Source organism: Podarcis melisellensis (genome assembly GCF_964234715.1).
Source record: "Podarcis melisellensis genome assembly, chromosome: Z".
In the NCBI taxonomy this organism is placed as follows: domain Eukaryota; kingdom Metazoa; phylum Chordata; class Lepidosauria; order Squamata; family Lacertidae; genus Podarcis; species Podarcis melisellensis.
Window position 1 is genome coordinate 18886778 of NC_138547.1, and position 19636 is coordinate 18906413.

Below are 19636 nucleotides of genomic sequence, written 5' to 3' on the forward strand. Positions count from 1 at the left end.
CCTTATAAAGTTGTAGAGTTGGAAGGGACACCGAGAGTCATCTAGTCTAACCCCCAGCAATACAGGAATCTCAATTAAAGCATCCATGGCAGATGGCCATCCAACCTCTGCTTAAACACCTCCAAGGAGGGAGAGTCCACAACCTCCTAAGGGAGTCCATTCCACTGTTGGACAGGGCCTCTCCTCCTCCCAGAGGGGAGGGGTTTTGAGCGGGGGGGGGGGGAGGCGTATTTGGCTCCCTGCTCCTGATTGCTTCTGGTGCCATGGCCAAGCCTTCCAGCCAACCAATAGGGATGGCTGGTGGGCGGTGCTAAACACCTTTAAACAGCCGCAGCAGCACTCTGCTCCCAGTCTGTTCCTGCTTTCTTCAGATCTCCCGCCCTCCTTACCTCTTAGGTCAGCTTCTTTTTGCGTATTGACCTTGCTGTAACCAATAAAAGTTGTGGCCTAATTTTGCCCATTAACCTAAAATAATGTGTCTGTGTGTCTTATTATAATCCTATGTGGGTGGAGGGTCCTCAATTCACAACTCCTACTGTTAGAAAGCCCTGTTTCACACCACTCTTTATAGGGAAGGCATCCAAGGATGAACCCTCATGCTGGATACTGCTGTGTATTTTCTTGTGGAAGGACATGATCACACTGCAAAGATTAGGTGGGGATCCTATCTTACTGATTTCTGTGAAGAGTCCTTTTCAGCTGATGAAGCTAAGGGCCTTAATCAGGTCTATGAAGGCAATGTAGAAGGGGCACCTCTGCCCTTGGCATTTCTCCTGCAGCTGGTGCAGTAAGAAAACCATGTTCACTATTGACCTCATGGTAGTACAGCATATTATATGTAAATCATCTATGACATTTTAAAAAAAGTCTTCCATTAGATTTGGTCCCCGGTTGTCTAATGTTGCTTCTTCCACTTATACTTGAGGTTGCAGTTCACATTAATTTGCTTCCTGGGGCCCATAAGATCTATCTGCAAAACTAGTTCCCCACCTCTCTCTGTCCCCAGAGGTCTTCCAAAGCACCTGATTATGACAGTGCTACAATTTTGATAGTGCTGCAATTCCTGCATTTCAGTGAATTGGACTATATGTCGCTTTGGTTCCTTCTAGCTCTACAGTTCTAGGATTCTATGCTCTCCTCTGCCCTCCTCACTATGTGCACTGACATTCAGTTGTTGCTCTTCAGCTCTGCATGCCTTGATCCTTCTTGATCCTCTGCACCTAGCCTTGATTTGTCCTTTCCTTAGCATGGAGTAAGTTAATTTCTAGGCAGGCAAGTAGCTTTGAGAGGAGACTAGGCACTGATATAATGGCCCCTGATATCATAAAAGCATCAGTGTCTACCCTGAGCAGAGAAGGGTGGTGCAGTGGGCTCCTTCTCAGCTCTATGTGGGATGTGCACCTGGAGACCTCTTCATGAACTTCATGTGCCACCTGTCCAGGCAGCTCAGTATTCTCACCCCACCCACCATGCAGGCTGGTCATCCTTGTCCAGGAAGGAGCCCACACAGACTCAGATGTTCCCAGTCTGAGCCCTCTCAGCTCCAGACAGGCATGCAGCCCTGACAGGGTTGTGCGGCTTTGGTTATTTCAATTGAACTATGGCTTGGCAACAGATTAGCCCATGTCAACAAACAGCTCTAAGCCTTTAAATCAAGTGGTGCTAACTTCATTTCTCACTGCAGGGGTGGATGTTCGGGAGACTTCAAAACGCACTAGCGTCTTGAGATATCATGGGGCTAGAGGTGTGCTTTTCTGTGAATGAGAGCAACCAGAGGAGAGGAGAAGGGATGGAGGGAGGGAGGCATCTGTTGGGAGGACCTGCCCATCAGGATTTGCAAATATGTGACCTCACCTGAGAGAGAAGCCTGTGAAGAGAGCCACTACTTGCATTTACAAACAAATCCAAAGCATTAATAAAATCACTGTTTTGTGAATAGAGTGAGTGTTTCATTTAAATGCTTCTCCAAAGGCACTGTTGAGCTCCTGGAGTCTAAGCTCAAAATGACTCTATTTTTGCAGAAGGCATTATGTGCTTGTAGGACAAAGGCACTTGTAGGAAGTCATCCCTGATGAATGCCAGAGGGCCCTGATTAGAGTCCCACACACCCCATTTGTGTTTCTTTATGGAATTGGTCATTGTTCAGTGTCCACCACAACTAAGCACAAAAGTGGATCATTCGACTGTAATCCAGGGAAGCAGCAAGCCTGGAGATTTCAAAAAAAGCTAAGGCAGAAATTACACAGAGAAACATTCACCATGCGAATAACCCCTAATTACTTTCTTCCTTTTTGCTTCTTCCAGATACAGTAACTGAAGTCAAGACCAACATTTATGTAACAAGTTTTGGGCCCGTCTCGGACACAGACATGGTAGGTGCTGTTGGGATGGATTTGGAAGGTAGGATAGGATTGATTATTTATTAATTATCCTTTCACTTACATGCTTGAATAATACTAGCATCTAGTTTAGTAGAGTTAAAAATCCCATCCTTTGCAGTATTAACACGGAAACTAGGGGAAAAAGACTGTGTAGCTTTCTATCATTATCCAGGATGTCTTGGGCAGATTGCATTTCCCCCTTTATTTATCCTTCTGAACAAAATAACAACATAAAAATCTGTTATTTTAGAATATAAAAATATTGTTTAGTTACAAAAAAGTTGCAGATTTGATTCATGCAGAAAATAGCAGTGAAATAAGTCCAGAAAAATATACTCCTAGATTGCAAAATACATGATTTTAGGAGCACACAGACCCTGCACCCTATCCCTACAGTTGCATGATGAGAAGAAGAACGTTCTCCGAGCAGGAAGGAAGGAATAAGAATCATATTGCTACTGCTACCTTTCCTGCCTCTCCAAGCAGAGGATGTGACCTCACAGACTGATCTCTAGGAGTTTACAGGGAACTCTATGTGCCTTAGCCTTTTGGTCACCTAGCAAACATGGAATTTTATATTTTGACTGGAGCATCATTTTCCCACATTTGTGGAGGTAGAACATAGCGATCATGGCTAGTAGTCATTGATAGCCTTATCCTGCATGAATCCTTATCCTTCCAGACCTTTGCATCTGGTCGTGGCAGGCAAGGTCCCTTTGTGGGGGTGAATGGACATGTACCAGCTGCTGATGGCAAAGTGTAAGTATCAGCTCTTCCCAGGTCAGTGCGGCTGGTGTGTCCTCTCAGCCTCTCCAAATAGCCATCCTCACCCCTGTTCCCTCCCAAAGTGGGTAGCAAGGGAAATGAAGGACAAGCTGTCATGGGAGCTAAGCACCTTTTTATGCTTGGGCAGGTAGGCAGCTCTTGCTTTCTCTACCAGGCATGCCCACTAGAAGAGCCACCTGTTTGCAGCTGATCCTTATTCCATTGGCAGCAAAGAAGAAAAGGGCAGAAGGAGATTCAAAGTGTTCGCTATCACAAGGAAAATGTGAAGGGAGGGATGGCTGGAAGGTTGAGGGGACACAGCTGGCAGAAGTCCTAAGGACTGAATTGAGGCCTCTCTTCCCACAGCTGCATGCCTAAATGAAATAGCCTAAATCATTGTCAGAAAGCAGCACACGGAGTTGCTTCTGTGCCCAAAAACCCCAAACCACAGAAAATGCTGGTGAGGAATTAGTTCTTCCTGGGATTCCCCAATTAATAAAGGATGATGCAAGCTTTGTGGGTGGGGACCCTCCTCACCAGGAGAGGTGCTTTTTATGGGCTCCATGCCCTGTTTTCCTTTTGTGTTCTGAATGTGACCATGCTAGTCTGGAGGTCTCCAAGCACATTGAACCAGGGGAGGGGGAGGGGAGAGACACTATAGGGAGTGGCTGTTCCTTCCTTGGCAACTGGATTTGTCTTCCACAGGAAGATCAAAACAGAGCCACCAGTCTATGCTGGTGAGACTTCTGCATGATGGAGTCAGTCTAGACCATTATTATGGTAGCCCGGTAGAATTGAGTGTCCTATTCTGCTTGTGCTCTCCACAACCCATGCATATTGCCATTTAGGACAAGGGATGCCATTTCCACAGCCCTTCTGGTGGGCTGCTCAGGAAGAGGAAGACAAGCAGCAGAATTCCAAGTCCCAGCTACTGATTTCAGACTATATAAAATAGGGAAAGGAGAGTGAGAATGAGTGTGCACAATCAAATTGAATATAAAATGCTAAATCAGAATTTTAAAACTGGGCATGTACTAAGTCACCTTTGGCTTCCGACGTCAGCTGCAGGAGGGACAACAAAATACCAGGACAAGAGTCCTCTTATCAATAAGAGGTCTTTTGTGCCCAGATGACTTTAAGTGACAGGTCACTAAGCCCAGCCAGTCACAGGACAGCCACATACCACAGGGGTGATGTTGGAGAGAGAGTTTGGGAAGAGAGATTCTTAATCTCTTGTAACAGAGACAGCAGAATGGCAATTGCTCCAAACGTATTAAAACTTGATTAGATTTGCTTCTGCCCTCAACCACCTTTAAACAAATGTTCCCCATGAAAATATTTATGGCTAGAATAAAGACACTTGGCTTTGCAAATAAGTGAAGTGTTTTATGCACAGAGTTTCAGGAGTTACAGCAAATAAGCTTCCATCCTTTGGCAGTAAAATAAAGAAGAATACCCCCATGACTTAAAAATAAAGAACTTGGTTTCCTTACAAAAGGATCATGTAAGATGTAAGCAGTAAAAATCTCTTTGAGAGAGATTAATTTGTTTTTTCTACAACTGTGGGTATTCCTGGATCCTTTGCTGTCCCTTGAGGCTCAGGTGGCCTCAGTGGCATGGAGGGCCTTCCATCAGCATCAGCTGGTGGCCCATCTGCACCCCTATCTGGACAGGGATAGTCTAACTTATGTGGTCTATGTTTTGGCAATGTGTTATATGTGGGGCTACCTCTGAAGACAGTTTGGAAAATTCAGCTGCTTCAGCAGCCAGGTTGCTCACCAGGGCAAGATGGGTTGAGCATATAATGCCATTCCTGGCCCAACTGCACTGGCTGCCAATTAGTTTCCAGGCCCAATTCAATGTGCTGGTTTTGACCTATAAAACGCTAAACACAATACTTCAAGGACCACTTTGCCCCATATGAACCAACCTGGACCCTGTGTTCATCATTTGTAGCCCTTCATTGCGTGCCCCCTCCATGGGAGGTCTGGAGGTTGGCAAGATAAGGACAGGTTTTTTCTGCAGTAGATCCCTGCTTGTGGAATGTTCTCCCCAGGGAGGCTCATCTGGTGCCCTGCTTACATGCCTTTAGGTGCCAGGTAAAAACATTCCTCTTCTCCCAGGCCTTAGGCTACTTAAACAAACTATGGGCTTTTAAATGGGGATATTGTTTTTGTTTGTATTTTGTGTTTTTATATTGCAAACCACTCCGTGATCCTTGGGTAAAAGGTGGTATAGAAACTAGCAACAACAAGAAACTTTTTAGCTTAGAGAAAAGGCAAGTAAGGACGTTACATGATGGAAGTTTATGAAATCAGGGATTGCATGGAGAGAGTGGATAGAGAAGTTTTTCTCCCTCTTTCATAACACTGGAACTCTTAGATATCCCATGAAGTTGAATGTTGGAAGGTTCAGGATAGAATAAAGGAAGTCCTCCTACATATAGCACAGAGTTAAACTATGAAACTCCTTCCCCCAGGAGGCAATGATTTCCCCCCAATTTGGGTGGCTTTAGAAGAGGATTAGGCAAATTAATGGAGGATAAGACTATCAATGGTACTAGCCATGATGACTATGCTGCATCTTCAGATTTGGAGACAGTGATGCTTCTGAATACCAGTTGCTGGAAACTGCAGGAGGGGAGAGTGTTTTTGTGCTCAATAGGCAACTGTTTTGGTGACTCTGAGAACAGGATTCTGTGTGAGATGGGCCTACTTTGACCTAATACAGCAAGCTCTTCTTATGACCTTCCATGGATATAGACTGTGAAGCTGCTCAGTCATAGGAGCTGGACTCCAAAGGATCAGGCAGAAATTGGAGTGAGTGGCCCAGCAGGGCTGGGAAATAATGTATTATAATATCCCATTTTGAGGAGTTCCCCATCAATGGGCTCTTTCTGGCTTTACAAGGCCCTCTTCCTCTGGGGCAAGGAGTTAATTCAGTGTTACTGGAGCTGCTACTTTCCCACTTGGTCCAGCTTCTGACTCTTTCTCTGTCACACTCGCTTTTCTCTCTTCACACCAAAGCAAAGAGCCATAATATATTCAGTCATCCAAGCCTCAGGGAGTCTCTCATAATTACTTCTAAGGTGGAGCATATTTGAATAAGGAAGCTTGTATAATGAACTGTGGAGAACAGGGAAATGGGAGGTATTGAAGAACGGGGTTCCCCCCCCCCCCCGCTGTGTGATTTTGAAAATGGTGCTCAGAACAAGGTGGGCTGGTAAAGAATAATATGGCCACATCCACACAAGCTTGTTTTGGTTCCACAGTTGTCATCCATGCATGGGAAATGTGATGCCCCTTTGGGTATTTTCTTTTTTGTGGGGGTTGGCATCCGAACTGAAGAAATGCTGCCGACACTATTCCCTCTCTAGATAGAAGGGCACAGGGCTGACTCAAGGCATGTTGTTGCCTGGGGAGGGGCAGCAAATGCCCCTTCCCCAACCAAGATGCACAGAGGTAGTACCTTGCAAGGCCAGTCAAGTTATTTTGCCACCTGAGATCCGACAAATGCATTTTCCCTTCCCTGGCAGTCAACACCCAATAGTAAAAAGAGGGATAAGAATGTGATACCTTTTGAATGACAACCCAAATCAGCTACGTGAGCCAGTCACATCACTCCATCCAATGGCATGGCTGGTCTCCCTCCTGCACACACAAACACCCACTCACACACCCCTTTAGTACAGGGATTATTGGTCAGCTACCCTGGCCAAGCCATGAGGAAACTTTGTTTGTGACCATGCCTTGTTGTTTTGGTTGAACTGGACATTACTATTATTATTTTCAATTAGACTTGGGTGACTGAATATATTATGGCTCTTTGCTTTGGTGTGAAGAGAGAAAAGAGATTGTGACAGAGAAAGAAAGAATCATAAGCCAGAGCAAGTGGAAAAGTAGCAGCTCCAGTAACACTAAATTTAACTCTTTTAAGAAGAAACAAATTTTTTTTCCTTCCAGTAGCACCTTAAAGACCAACTAAGTTAGTTCTTGGTATGAGCTTTCGTGTGCATGCACACTTCTTCAGATACCTTCTGAAGATACCTTTTCGTGTGCATGCACACGAAAGCTCATACCAAGAACTAACTTAGTTGGTCTTTAAGGTGCTACTGGAAGGAAATTTTTTTTGTTTTGACTATGGCAGACCAACACGGCTACCTATCTGTAACTGAATCTTTTAAGAAGGATCGTGACAAACTGGAACGTGTGCATATGAAGGCAACCAAGATGATTAAGGGTCTGGAAACTAACCCGTATGAGGAGTGCTTGAAGGAGCTGGGTGTGTTTAGCCTGGAACTGATGAGAGTGAGAGGAGATATGATAGCAATCTTCAAATATCTCAAAGGCTGTCACATGGTAGAGGGAACATGCTTGTTTTCTCCTGCTATGGAAGGTGGACTCAAACCCATGGCTTCAAGTTACAAGAATTGAAATTCTGACTAAGCATTCGAAAAAAAACGTTTTGACAGTAAGAGCTGTTCAACAGTGGAATGGACTCCGTTGGGAGGTTGTGGACTCCTCTTCCTTGGAGGTTTTGAATCAGAGGTTGGATGGCCATCTGTCATGGATGCTTTAGCTGAGATTCCTGCATTGCAGGAGGTTGGATTAGATGACCCTTGGGTCCCTTCCAGTTCTAGGATTCTATGATTCTATGATTTGTATAAGGACATTATGATAATGGCAGTTTTATTTTAAACCCCTTTCCTAACAATCCCCAGCATGGAATTTGCCTTATTCATGTCTGCCACACACTGGCTGATATCTTCATCAAGCTATCTACTATAGCCCCAGGCTCTTCCTCCTGGTCCATCACCTCCTGTTTAGGAGGAGAGGGGAGGGAGAAGAACTGCTGGATATTGGTGTGACAGAGACTTTGAGTGGATGAGTGGGTGGGTGAGTGGGTGGCTGGAGCACTGGAGCAAGAAGGCTCAGATCCAGAAGTCACGCTGTCTTCCTTGGCTGGAGAACAGGGAGTCAGTCTGTCCATGACTCCTCACATGAAGCTGCTTGCTGGGATAGCCTTGGTCCTGAATGCTCCATTTGGGGTCAGCAGGTTTTAGTTACAGGAAGGAGGCTTCAAAAGCAGCTGTACTGGTTCAAGGCTCACCATAGCAGGGGGCATCAGAGATGAAGAAGTACTGACTTGTTGCTCGTTAGGGTGTTTCTATTCTTCCAAAGGGGAAGGAACTGGGGGGGGGGGCAGAATGCCCAGTATCTGTCAAGAGGAAGAGTAGGGCAGCCTGGATCGGGAGGAGGAGGAAGCAGCAGCAGCAGCAACAACTGGTCATGTCTTGGGCACCATCTGCACTTACCAGCTGCACCAGCGTTGCCACAGAAACTGCTGCTGAAGGTTTTGTTTGCCTGAACTTGTTGCTGGGTCCTTGATACCACTGATGAATCATTGGGGGGGGGGAGTGCTTGGAGTGCTTGGAAAGAACTTTGCTGCCCTTCCTATTCAGTTTCAGTGTTTGTGTAACTGAGAGGAGGGGTAGGGCAAGAGTATGAAATTCAGAGGAGAGTTGGGATCAGCTCTCTCACGCTCACACAAAGAATCATAGAACTGCAGAGTTGCAAGGACCCACGCGGGCCATCTAGTCCAACCCCTTGCAATGCAGGAATCTTTTGCTCAACACAGGGCTTGAACAGGCCTTTGTTTACAGTAGTTCTCTATATTCGTTTTGATTTGAGGAGACGTGAAAGGGAAAATACGATCATTTAAACTTTATCCAACCTCTTTAATTCATATACAGTCATACCTCATGTTACGTCTGCTTCATGATACGTTTTTTCAGGTTGCATCCCACGGCGACCCAGAAGTACCAGAAAGGGTTACTTCTGGGTTTCGCTGCTTGCACATATGCAGACGTGCAAAATGACATCATGCGCATGCGCAGAAGCAGCGAATCGCAACCCGCGCGTGTGCAGATGTGCCGCTGCGGGTTGCGTTCTATTCATGTTGTGAACGGGCCTCCAGAATGGATCCCGTTCGCAACCAGAGGTGCCATTGTAAAGTAAAAACACCTAAAATAAGTAAAATCATAGAATCATACAACTGTAGAGTTGGAAGGGACCTTGAGGGTCATCTAATCCAACCCCCTGCAATACAGCAATCTCAACTGAAGTATCCATGACTGATGGCCATCCAACCTCTGCTTAAAAACCTCAGTAGAAGTAGAATCCACAATCTCCCAATGGAGTCCAGTCAACTGCCGAACAGCTCTTACTGTCAGAAAGTTCTTCCTGATTTTTAGCCCGAATCTCCTTTCTTGTAACTTGAAGCCATTGGTTTGAACCCTCCAGAGCAGGAGAAAACAAGCTTGTTGCATCTTCCATAGGAAAGCCCTTTAGATATTTGCAGAGCGCTATCTTATTTTCTCTCAGACTCCTCTTTTCCAGGCTAAACATGCCCAGCTCCCTCAACCATTCCTCATGGTTTCCAGACCCTTGATCATCTTGGTCACCCTTCTCTGCACACTTACTAGCTTGTCCATATCTTTCTTAAATTGTGGCACTCAGAACTGGATTCAGTATTTCAGGTCTGGTCCAACCAAGGCAGAATAGACTGGTACTATTTCTTACCTTGATCAACACTTCTGTTGATATAGCCTAGAATAGCATTAGTTACCCACCCCACCCCGCTGCATCACACTATTGACTCATGTTACCCTTGGGGTCTGCTGAGACCTCTAGGTCCTTTTCACATGTACAACTGGCAAGCCTTGTGTCTTGCATCCTGTATTTATGCAGCTCGTTCTTTCTGCCTAAATGTAGAAGCGGACATTTGTCCCAACTGAAATTCATTTTGTTAGTTTGGGCCCAGTTCTCAAATCTGTTAAGGTCATATTGAATCCCATTTCTGTCTTCTGTGGCATTAGCTATCCCTCCCATTTGGTGTCATCTGCAAAGTTGATGAGCTTCCCTTCAATTCCTTTGTCCAAGACATTTATAAAAACATTGAACTACTGCGGGCCTGGGTCAGAACCCTACGATACCCCTCTTGTGACTTTTTTCCAGGATGATGAGGAACCAATAATGAACACTTAGTAGTAGTAGTAGTAATAATAATAATAATAATAATAATAATAATAATAATAATAATAATAATAATAATAATAATTTATTTATACCCCACCCATCTGGCTGGATGTCTTCTAAAAGTTTGGTGGTTATTTTTCTCTTTGACATCTGGTGGGAGGGCGTTCCACCGGGCGGGTGCTACTACCGAAAAGGCCCTCTGCCTGGTTCCCTGTAACTTGGCTTCTCACAGTGAGGGAACCGCCAGAAGGCCCTTGGCGCTGGACCTCAGTGTCCAGGCAGAACGATGGAGGTGGAGTCGCTCCTTCAGGCATACTGGACACTTAGGGTTCTGTCAGTCAGCCTTTTACAAATCTAACTAACAGTTACCTCATCCAGCCCACATTTTATCAGCTTCTACGCAAGAATATCATGGGGGGATTCATCAAAAGCCTTACCGAAATTGAGATACCCTATGTCCACCACATTCCCCTGATCTACTAAACTTGTAACTATCAAAGAAAGAATGAAATTCATCTGGTATGATTTCTTTTTGACAAACCCATGCTGAGTCTTAGTAATCACAACATCCTTTTCTAAGTGGTCACAGACTGACGGTTGAATTATCTGTTCTTGGACCTTTCCTGGAACTGATGTTAAGCTGACCTGTCAGCAGTTATCTGGGTCCTCTCCCTCCGCTTTCAAGATGGAGACAACATTTGCTTGCCTCCAGTTTGCAAGGACCTCACTTGTTCTCCAATAATTCTCAAATATTATAGACAGAGGCTCTGAGATTACAGTACATCTGCAAGTTCATCAGGCCCTGGAGATTCAAATTCCTTTTAAGTAGCTGGGTGTTCCCTTACCTCCTATTTTGGGTTGCAGCTCAAGAAAGCAATGCTTGTGGAATGTACAGTTCCAGTTTCAGGGCCAATTTTTATTATGATTCATCCACTTACTTCTCCTGTTCAAGTGTGTGTGAGTGTGTTTAAGCTGTGTTTTCCACTTTCAGCCGTATCTGGTTTGTCAGACATATTTGCCTATTAATCAGTGGTGCCCTGTCTGCAGAAACAACTCCAATCTTTATAGAAGGTGCTCTGGACCATAGTATCAAACACCTTAGTTCTAACTAAATAGCTCATCCACTCTTACCTTCTTGCCCACGCTTTCTAGGCACAGGTCCACACCTTCCTGGTCTGTGTCCGAGTGCTTGGGTTTTTTGCCGCACCACTTCCCTAAGGAAAACCCACTCTTTAATGCTGAACCAGGTCAAATGTCAATTCGGGTTCCCCACAGATTGCTGTTTGGTCTGATTCAGTGGTAAAGCGTGGGTTTTCTTGGGGAAAGCACCATGACCCAAAAGAGAGAGAAAGCAGTAGGAAAGGGAGTTTTAAAGCACAGATATGTGCTTAAATTGAAGAGCACAGGCAAGTGAGGATCAGCCCTGACTTGAAAAGAGGAATTGCAATCACCCTTCCTCCTCTATATGAAGCTGTGTAAAAGGCAGATTCCTTGCTATGGTTCATTAGAAAAGGAACTGGAAATAAAACTGCAAATACCATAACTCCATTTTGCATATCTATGGTGTGGCCACATTTGCACAGATCCATTTGCTTTACCACTAAAAGGATATTATGGAGTTGGAAAAGGTTCAGAAAAGGGCCACCAGAATGGTCAAGAGGATGGTACAATTCCTCTAAGAAGAAAGAAGACTTTTTAGTTTAGGGAAAAGGCAAGTAAGAGGCAACATGATGGGAGTTTATAAAATGATGGCATGGAGAAAGTACACAGAGAAAAATTTCTCTCTCTCATAACTCTATAACTCCTGGACATCCAATGAAACTGAAAATTAGAAGATTTAGGATGGTTAAAAGAAAGTCCTTCACATAATTATGAAACTCACTCTCACAGGAGGCAGTGATGGTCACTAACCTGGATGGCTTTAAAAAGAAGATTAGACACTTTCATGAAGGTGGAGAGAGCTATCAGTGGCTACTAGCCAGGATGGCTGTGCTTTCATGGTCAGAGGCAGTAATGCTTCTGAAAACCAGTGGCTGGAAACCACATAGGGGAAGTGTGTTGCCCTTGTGCATGGCATCTGGGTGGCCACTGTGAGAACAGGATGCTGGTCTTGATGGGCCATGGGCCTGATCCAGCAGGCTCTTCTTAAGTTATTCCTAAGTCCACACCTTCTCTCAGTAGATGATCCTTCTACAGTACTGTGTTGTGTCACTTTTAACTGCCACTATTTCCTTCAGAGGAGAATTGTCTTTTTGGAGATCTGTGACACCCCCTTCCCTCATCTGCATTCCAGGCTCCTGGGTAGAGGGGAAGGCTGTGAAAGCAGCTTAATCTGTAGATCTGACTAAATTCTACTAGCAGATCTATGTCATCCTCCTGGAGGCAGGCTAGGGCATTGCTGAGAAGGCAAAAAAAGAAGAGCCAAGATTAGCAGCAGGGAGGAAAGGTGGCTGCCAGGAGCAGATTAGAGACAGACACAGCAGCAGCAGGCAGGCAGGCAGGCAGAGCTTGGCAGGATGGGAATGAGTGCATGTTGGAGGAGAGGTATAGAGGGGGGAAGACTATGGGGCAAATGGAAGAAGTAGTGGAAATGCTGAGGGCAGACCTCACCACACATCTGGTTCCCATGTCGGTGGGAAGAGAAGGATGTGAGCACATTGGTGGGCTCAGAATGCCAAGGACTATCTCAGTCCCCCCCCCCAGGCTCTCTGGCAGAAAGTAGCCCCACAACAATTATGCTGGAAAGGAATCTCTCTGTCTCTCTCCCTCTCCCCCTCTCCCTGGAAACCCCAGGCAGGGAGAGGGCTCTTGTGCTTGGATCCCACTTGCATAATCAGCATCTGGTTGGTCACTGTGAGAACAGGATGCTGGACTAGGTAGGACCCCCTTTGGCCTGATCCAGCAGAGTTCTCATATTTTCATGTCCTTATGTTCTTATATATTTCACCTGTGGATCTAACTCTGCTGTAGGTAAGTATACAAGATAGGGAACTCCCCTGCCCCATAGATAGATGGAACAAGAATCTGCCTGGCTGAAAACATTCAAGACCAAAGTATTTTAACTTTGTGAAGTCCACTTGACCAAGGATTTATTTTATTTTATTTTTTTAGAAATATTTCTGCATATGTAGTGAACCATCTGCAAAATAACTATTTAAAATCTAAACCTGCACCTTCTCTTCTGGCAGGAGTACACAATTGATGTATTCTTCCGGCAGTCCTGGCGAGATGAGAGGCTAAAGTTTGATGGCCCCATGAAGATTCTCCCCCTCAACAACCTGCTGGCCAGCAAGATCTGGACACCCGACACCTTTTTCCACAATGGCAAGAAATCAGTGGCTCACAACATGACCACACCCAACAAGCTTCTTCGACTGGTGGACAATGGTACCCTCCTCTACACCATGAGGTAGGTGGTGGTTTTGCTTCCCAAAGGCATGTCTTCCTTACTCAGCACCCGCCATCACCTCCTGGAAGGGATTGAGCCTCTCAGCTGAAATGGGCACCAGAGGGTTCACCTTGGGCATCTTCCTCTGGCCTTCCTGCAGCTTGACTAGCATCTCCTGCTGCCCAAGCATCTTCACAGCCCTACAACCAACCTGAGTGTGTCACAGACACTGCAGGTTAGGCTCCACTGGGAAGAGTCAGCTGCCATGCAACTTTTCTGGAGACCATAGCTCAGGGGTAGTAGGAGGATATGATAAAGTATGCAGCCACTGGATCAATCCCGACAGCTTAGAGGAACCTGAAGTGCAGAATGGGGTGGGGGTGGGGATCTCTGCCTTTCCCTGTCTGAGCTGTCAGCATAATCATATCACATGAGCCGTTGGCCTGACTTAGTAGGCACTTTCTCATTTTACTGACGGTCTTAATGATTTGCAGGATGTTGTTCAAAACCCCTGGTTCAGTCCATCTCCTCCTCCCTTGGTCTTGTAGAAGACTTGTCACTCCAACTCACAAGGAATAAAGCTTCAGCAGAATGTCCTTGGTATTTTTTTTGCAGTTTAATGACTCCCAATCCTGCAATGCTTTTGTGTCCCTTTGTGCTGGGAGAAGCATGTGCTGCTTATGCAGCTTTAAGAGTATGCATTGCAATCCCCCATGGAAATGTGTGGATGTGAACATTTGGATTACAGTGATCATTTCAGAAAGCAGTGGGCTACAGGAGCACAACTCGCTCTCAGGAAATGTCCATTTGGCCAAGAGTTTGCCTAGGAAACTCCTTGCTTGCTGTGGGAGAACAGGGTTGGTTTAACACCTGGATATTCCATTGGCAGTGGTCATTGTTTCTTGTAGATTGACCATTCATGCGGAGTGTCCGATGCACCTGGAGGACTTCCCAATGGATGTGCATGCCTGTCCACTGAAGTTTGGGAGCTGTAAGTACTTTCCTGACAGCACAAGCAAAGTCTCCTTGCATTCTTGGCTTGAAGGCAGCAGGTACGGGTCCTTGGCAGGCTAGTTATCAGGTGAGCAAACATCCCTGAGAGTGTGAGCTTATGCGACATCCTGCGTTGCTATGAACCTCTGTTTTCAAAGTGGCCTTCCAAAGTGAAGCTGTCATTTTAAGGTAATATTTTCCTTACAGATAAAAGAACTTTGTGGTTTACATCTCCACCTTATACAGAATTGGGTGAAAATTGATTGTAGGACAGCAGTCTCTAGAAAAACCCCTTCCTGTAGAATACCATGCTCCCCTTAATTGTCTTAATTCTTTCTAATATTGTATTTTTGAATTCTTGTAATCCACTCATCATCATCTAAAACAATTATTTCACATGTAAGGTAAGGTAAAGGTAAAGGACCCCTCGACGGTTAAGTCCAGTCAAAGGCAACTATGAAGTGCGGTGCTCATCTTGCTTCAGGCTGAGGGAGCCGGCGTTTGTCCACAGACAGTTTTCCAGGTCATGTGGCCAGCATGATAAACCACTTCTGGTACTACGGTACACCGTGATGGAAACCAGAGCGCACAGAAACACCATTTACCTTCCCGCCGCAGTGGTACCTATTTATCTACTTGCACTGGTGTGCTTTTGAACTGCTAGGTGGGCAGGAGCTGGGACAGAGCATTGGGAGCTCACCCCATCCCATGGATCTGAGTCGCTGACCTTCCACTTGGCAAGCCCAAGACGCTCAGTGGTTTAGACCACAGTGCCTCCCACTCCCTATTATTTCACATGTCTCTCTATGCCCTGCAGTATAAGAAATCACAAGCTCACATGCATACAGACCAGTCTAAAGGAAAGCATCAAATAACTGCAAATGTTGTGCTTTGTTTAATAATGATAATAATAAATTGAACCCAAATCAATATTTGATCAACCAGCTAGGGGAAGATTTCCTTGGCACATGATATGGAAATGGGATCAATGTAATAAATATTATTTTAAATAATAAATATTATTTTAAAAAAAATGGAAAGGGGATCAATGTTGCTTTGCCATACTGGTTCTGAGATCTCTTGGACCTGGTGGCCCTATGACACGCCCCCTGCTCCCCTCTGCTGAACCAGTGGAAGTATATTTAGTAGACAGAGGTAGCCCACTGCCAGCTTCACTGTGTGGTGTGTCGAGCCAAGAGTCTGGTTCCCACAGGTGTGGCCAGCCTGGCAAACATCTGGTATCTCTTTGACATGGTGCCTTAGATGCCTCTCCTTGGGTCTCCATTTGGCCACAGATGGCTGCTTTTGTGGCCTCTGTTTGTCTGCCATGAGCAGCCAGGTCTAATTGGAGCAACACATGAGTAGCACAACTGAACCTCCCAAGTGGGCAGGTCCTATCCAATTGCTGCTTCTGCTGCTTCAGAGCCCCATGGAAAGGAGGTGCTGTCACAGTGCCTGCAGGCCCCCACTGAGGTTGCCTTCTGCGACAAGCCTCTGAGTGTGGGCTTAATATTTTCCACCTGCTTTGGCTAACTTGAGTGCCCACTGATGCTTCAGCATGGGATGCAGTCCAGAAATATCTCCAGTGGTCCAGTAGCCTGGTTATCGGAGAGGCCAATGGAAGCCACTGGAACCACCACCTAGGGCATGGAACCACCTAGGGCATGGAACCACCTAGGGCATGGAAGATCCTAGGTGGCAGCCTCCTTCCCTCCCACACCTTGAGGGAGTGCAGGGTTTCAGTCAGGCGTCTCTGTGCCAGATACAGCTTTCTAATGGGTGTCTCTTTTCCTGGAGTTGGGGTTGACCTTTGGAAGCCATTCTGGGCACCATTTTGGAGATGTTCCTCATTGGGCAGGAGCTGCCAGGGTGTAGCTAAACCTCTTCCATCCCATCCTTTCTGCTTTCTCCACAGATGCTTACACCAAGACAGAGGTGATCTATACCTGGACCCATGGGAAAGTGGAGGTGGCCGAGGAAGGCTCCCGCCTGAATCAGTATGACCTCCTTGGCCACAATGTGGGGAGAGACTCCATTGAATCCAGCACAGGTAATGGAGAGCCTCCTTGGATGGTTTCCTGCAGGGTGTCGGACTACATGACCCTTGGGCATCCCTTCCAACTCTACAATTCTATGATTCCCCATGATGAGCAGCAACCGCAAAGGCAGGACTAAACATCTCACTTGTTTAACGAGGCTTACAATACTAAAAAGCCCAAGCCCTGGTAAAAGAGGAATCGGGGCTTTTTTTGCCTAGCACCTAAAGCTATGTAATGATGGCTTCAGGTAATCCTCCCTGGGGATAGCATTGCACAAGTGGGGGGCGGGGGGCTACAACTGAAAACTCCCAATTCTTCTGTCCCTACTCTCTGGACCTCCCACAGATGGGGCACTCAGAGAATGGTCTCAGGTGAAAATGGCAGGGTCAGTTTTTATGTGCATTGTTTTGCAGCCCCTCCTATTCACAAATAGGCCACTATAGAGGTGGCATTGGGGAAGGTGCTGCCAAGGAGGAAGCAGATCCAGCTTCCAAGGAGCATGCCACAGCCATTGGTGCCACAGTGGCAAAGGCAGTGGTGGTGGCAGCAGTTGGTGATGCATTCCTTGGAGGTCGGATCTGTAGATCCCCTCAAGGTGGTCCCCTTACCTTGCTTCCTGGGTGGGCCAACCCTGAGGAGGGTGGCAGTGCAAGAACGGCCCTTTTCAGTGGTGGCTCCCTGCTTGTGCAGTACTCTCCCCAGGGAGGCCCACCTTCCTCCTTCCTTACATATCTTCAGGCGCCAGGCAAAAACTTTCCTCTTCAATCAGGCCTTTGGCCTTTAACTATCTGTGACCTTTAAGAAGTGGGTGGGATGCTTTAAATGTATTCCCTCCCCTTGCTTTTAATGTATGTGGGGTTTAATCTATATGGAGTGTTTGTTTGTTTGTTTGTTTGTCTGGTTGTAAGCTGCCTTGACAAATTTAATAAATATAAACAAAAACGATTGCTTTCCATTGCAGGCTGTATCTCAACAATCCTGTTTACTGGCAAGGATGCAAAAAAAAAGAAAAGAAAAGAAAAAAGGCAAATAAAAAACCCCTTGTATCCCTCTCTACCCCCCACCCCTCCATATCACTGCAGGAACCTACATTGTGATGACCACTTACTTCCACCTTAAGCGTAAGATTGGGTATTTTGTGATCCAGACCTACTTACCCTGCATCATGACAGTCATCCTCTCCCAAGTCTCTTTCTGGCTCAACAGAGAGAGTGTTCCAGCACGGACAGTGTTTGGTGAGTTTCTGATGGAGGATGGTCTGAGGGCTGACTGGAGGAAACAGGGAGACGGGGAGAGCATCAAGACTGGTGCTGGAGAGAAGCAGCAGCAGCAGGGACCTTCTTGCCTGTCAGCCACACTCCCTTCATGTTGATGACAGACATTTGCATAAGGCTTAAACTCTGAGGTTTCCCCCCAGGAATATCTGCTAGCCATGATGGCTATGTCCTACCTCCACTGTCAGAGGCAGTAGTGCTTCTGATTATCAGTTGCTGTGAACTGCAGGCAGGGATCCAGTTGGCTGCTGTGACAACAAGATGCTGAACCAGCTCTTCTTTAAATCAGGGGTGGCTAACCGGTGGGTTCCATTTAGATGCTGCTGCACTCCAACTCCCAGCAGCCAGAGTGGCTAATGGTCAGGGATAGTGATGATGATGGGATTTGTAGTCCATCATCTGGAGGGCCCTTACAGTTTCCCCATCGCCCTATTTTAAATGTCTTGCTAATTTAATTCTGCAACATAATTGTATAATTAGACACAGCTCACCTGGTGTTGACAATGGGATTGTGCTCAGGTGCGGCACTGGCTCCTTCCACCTTTTCTTGGCGCATCCAGGGCAGTGGCTGCTGTGACAAAGCAGCCCAAGGAGGTTCAATGGATCCCCCACTGCCCTCAAGAGGGAGAAAACCTCCTGTGGCCCCATTTCAGCAGTGCCTCTTCTGGTTTTGTTCCCACAGGAGTCACCACGGTCCTGACCATGACCACCCTGAGCATCAGTGCAAGAAACTCCTTGCCCAAAGTGGCATACGCAACGGCCATGGACTGGTTCATGGCTGTCTGTTATGCCTTTGTGTTCTCTGCACTGATTGAGTTTGCTGCCGTCAACTACTTCACTAAACGCAGCTGGTCCTGGGATGGCAAGAAGGTTCTGGAGGCCCAGGAATTGAAGGTGAGAGAGGGAGTCATTGGAGAGAAGCAAAGAGGGAGAGCAATCAGAACCTGACGTACAAGAAGAGGCATTGAAACCTTACTTTGGTTGATCCCAAAGTGGGTGGTAGCACACCCTGGGGGGTGGGATTCCCTAGGGGGTAGCAGGGGGTGCAGGAGGAGTAAATGACTATCAGCTGCTATCACTGGATCAAGTTCATCAGTTTTGTTGAATTAATTAAATGAAAAGGTTTTAATTGGATTTTGAATAAATGTGCAATTAATTGTCACTGTTTTGACTTATATGGTGTTGTTATCTTCCTTAGTGTGTTAGGCAAACTGCTATTCTGAATAGTGCTTTTGTAGGGAAGGGGGCACTGGGGGTAAGTTCATGGAACGAAGGGGGGATTGGCCCCCAAAAGTTTGAGAACCTCTGCCTTACTCCAAACAGAGCTAAACATCAATGTTTTGCAGCCCAGAGAGGGAGGGAATGAAGGAGGGAGGGAGGGAGGGAGGGAGGGAGGGAGGGAGGGAGGAGAGAGAGAGAGAGAGAGAGAGAGAGAGAGAGAGAGAGAGAGAGAGAGAGAGAAAGAAAGAAAGAAAGAAAGAAAGAAAGAAAGAAAGAAAGAAAGAGGGAGTCCATTGCTGCTGCTGCCCCTTATCCCCCCTTTGCTTATCCTGTATGGCTTTTACGCATCACCAAAGGAGCTCTGAGAATAACTATAACCCAGAAGCATTTTTTCACCTGTGAAAGGCCAGTTGGCTTCCCACATCAGTGGAGATGATCTCAAGCCCTGCAATGTGTTAAATGTCACCTGGAATTACACAGATGACCTGCTGTATAAAGGGGTTGAGAAATCACATAGATACTGCTCCTGTTCTAAAAG

The 19636-nt window shown here is 46.1% G+C and overlaps 1 protein-coding gene across 3 annotated transcripts in view; it reads left to right on the plus strand.

The window, feature by feature from the left end:
• Positions 1-19636, plus strand: part of LOC309362265 (gamma-aminobutyric acid receptor subunit alpha-3-like) — a 42708-nt gene that overhangs the window by 15889 nt on the left and 7183 nt on the right. For all 3 annotated transcript variants that reach the window (XM_081897882.1, XM_081897883.1, XM_081897884.1), the window contains exons 4-9: positions 2305-2372; positions 13372-13592; positions 14480-14562; positions 16480-16614; positions 17686-17838; positions 18560-18771. In XM_081897882.1, the coding sequence (XP_081754008.1) occupies positions 2305-2372; positions 13372-13592; positions 14480-14562; positions 16480-16614; positions 17686-17838; positions 18560-18771 (872 nt within the window). The remainder of the gene's footprint in view (positions 1-2304; positions 2373-13371; positions 13593-14479; positions 14563-16479; positions 16615-17685; positions 17839-18559; positions 18772-19636) is intronic.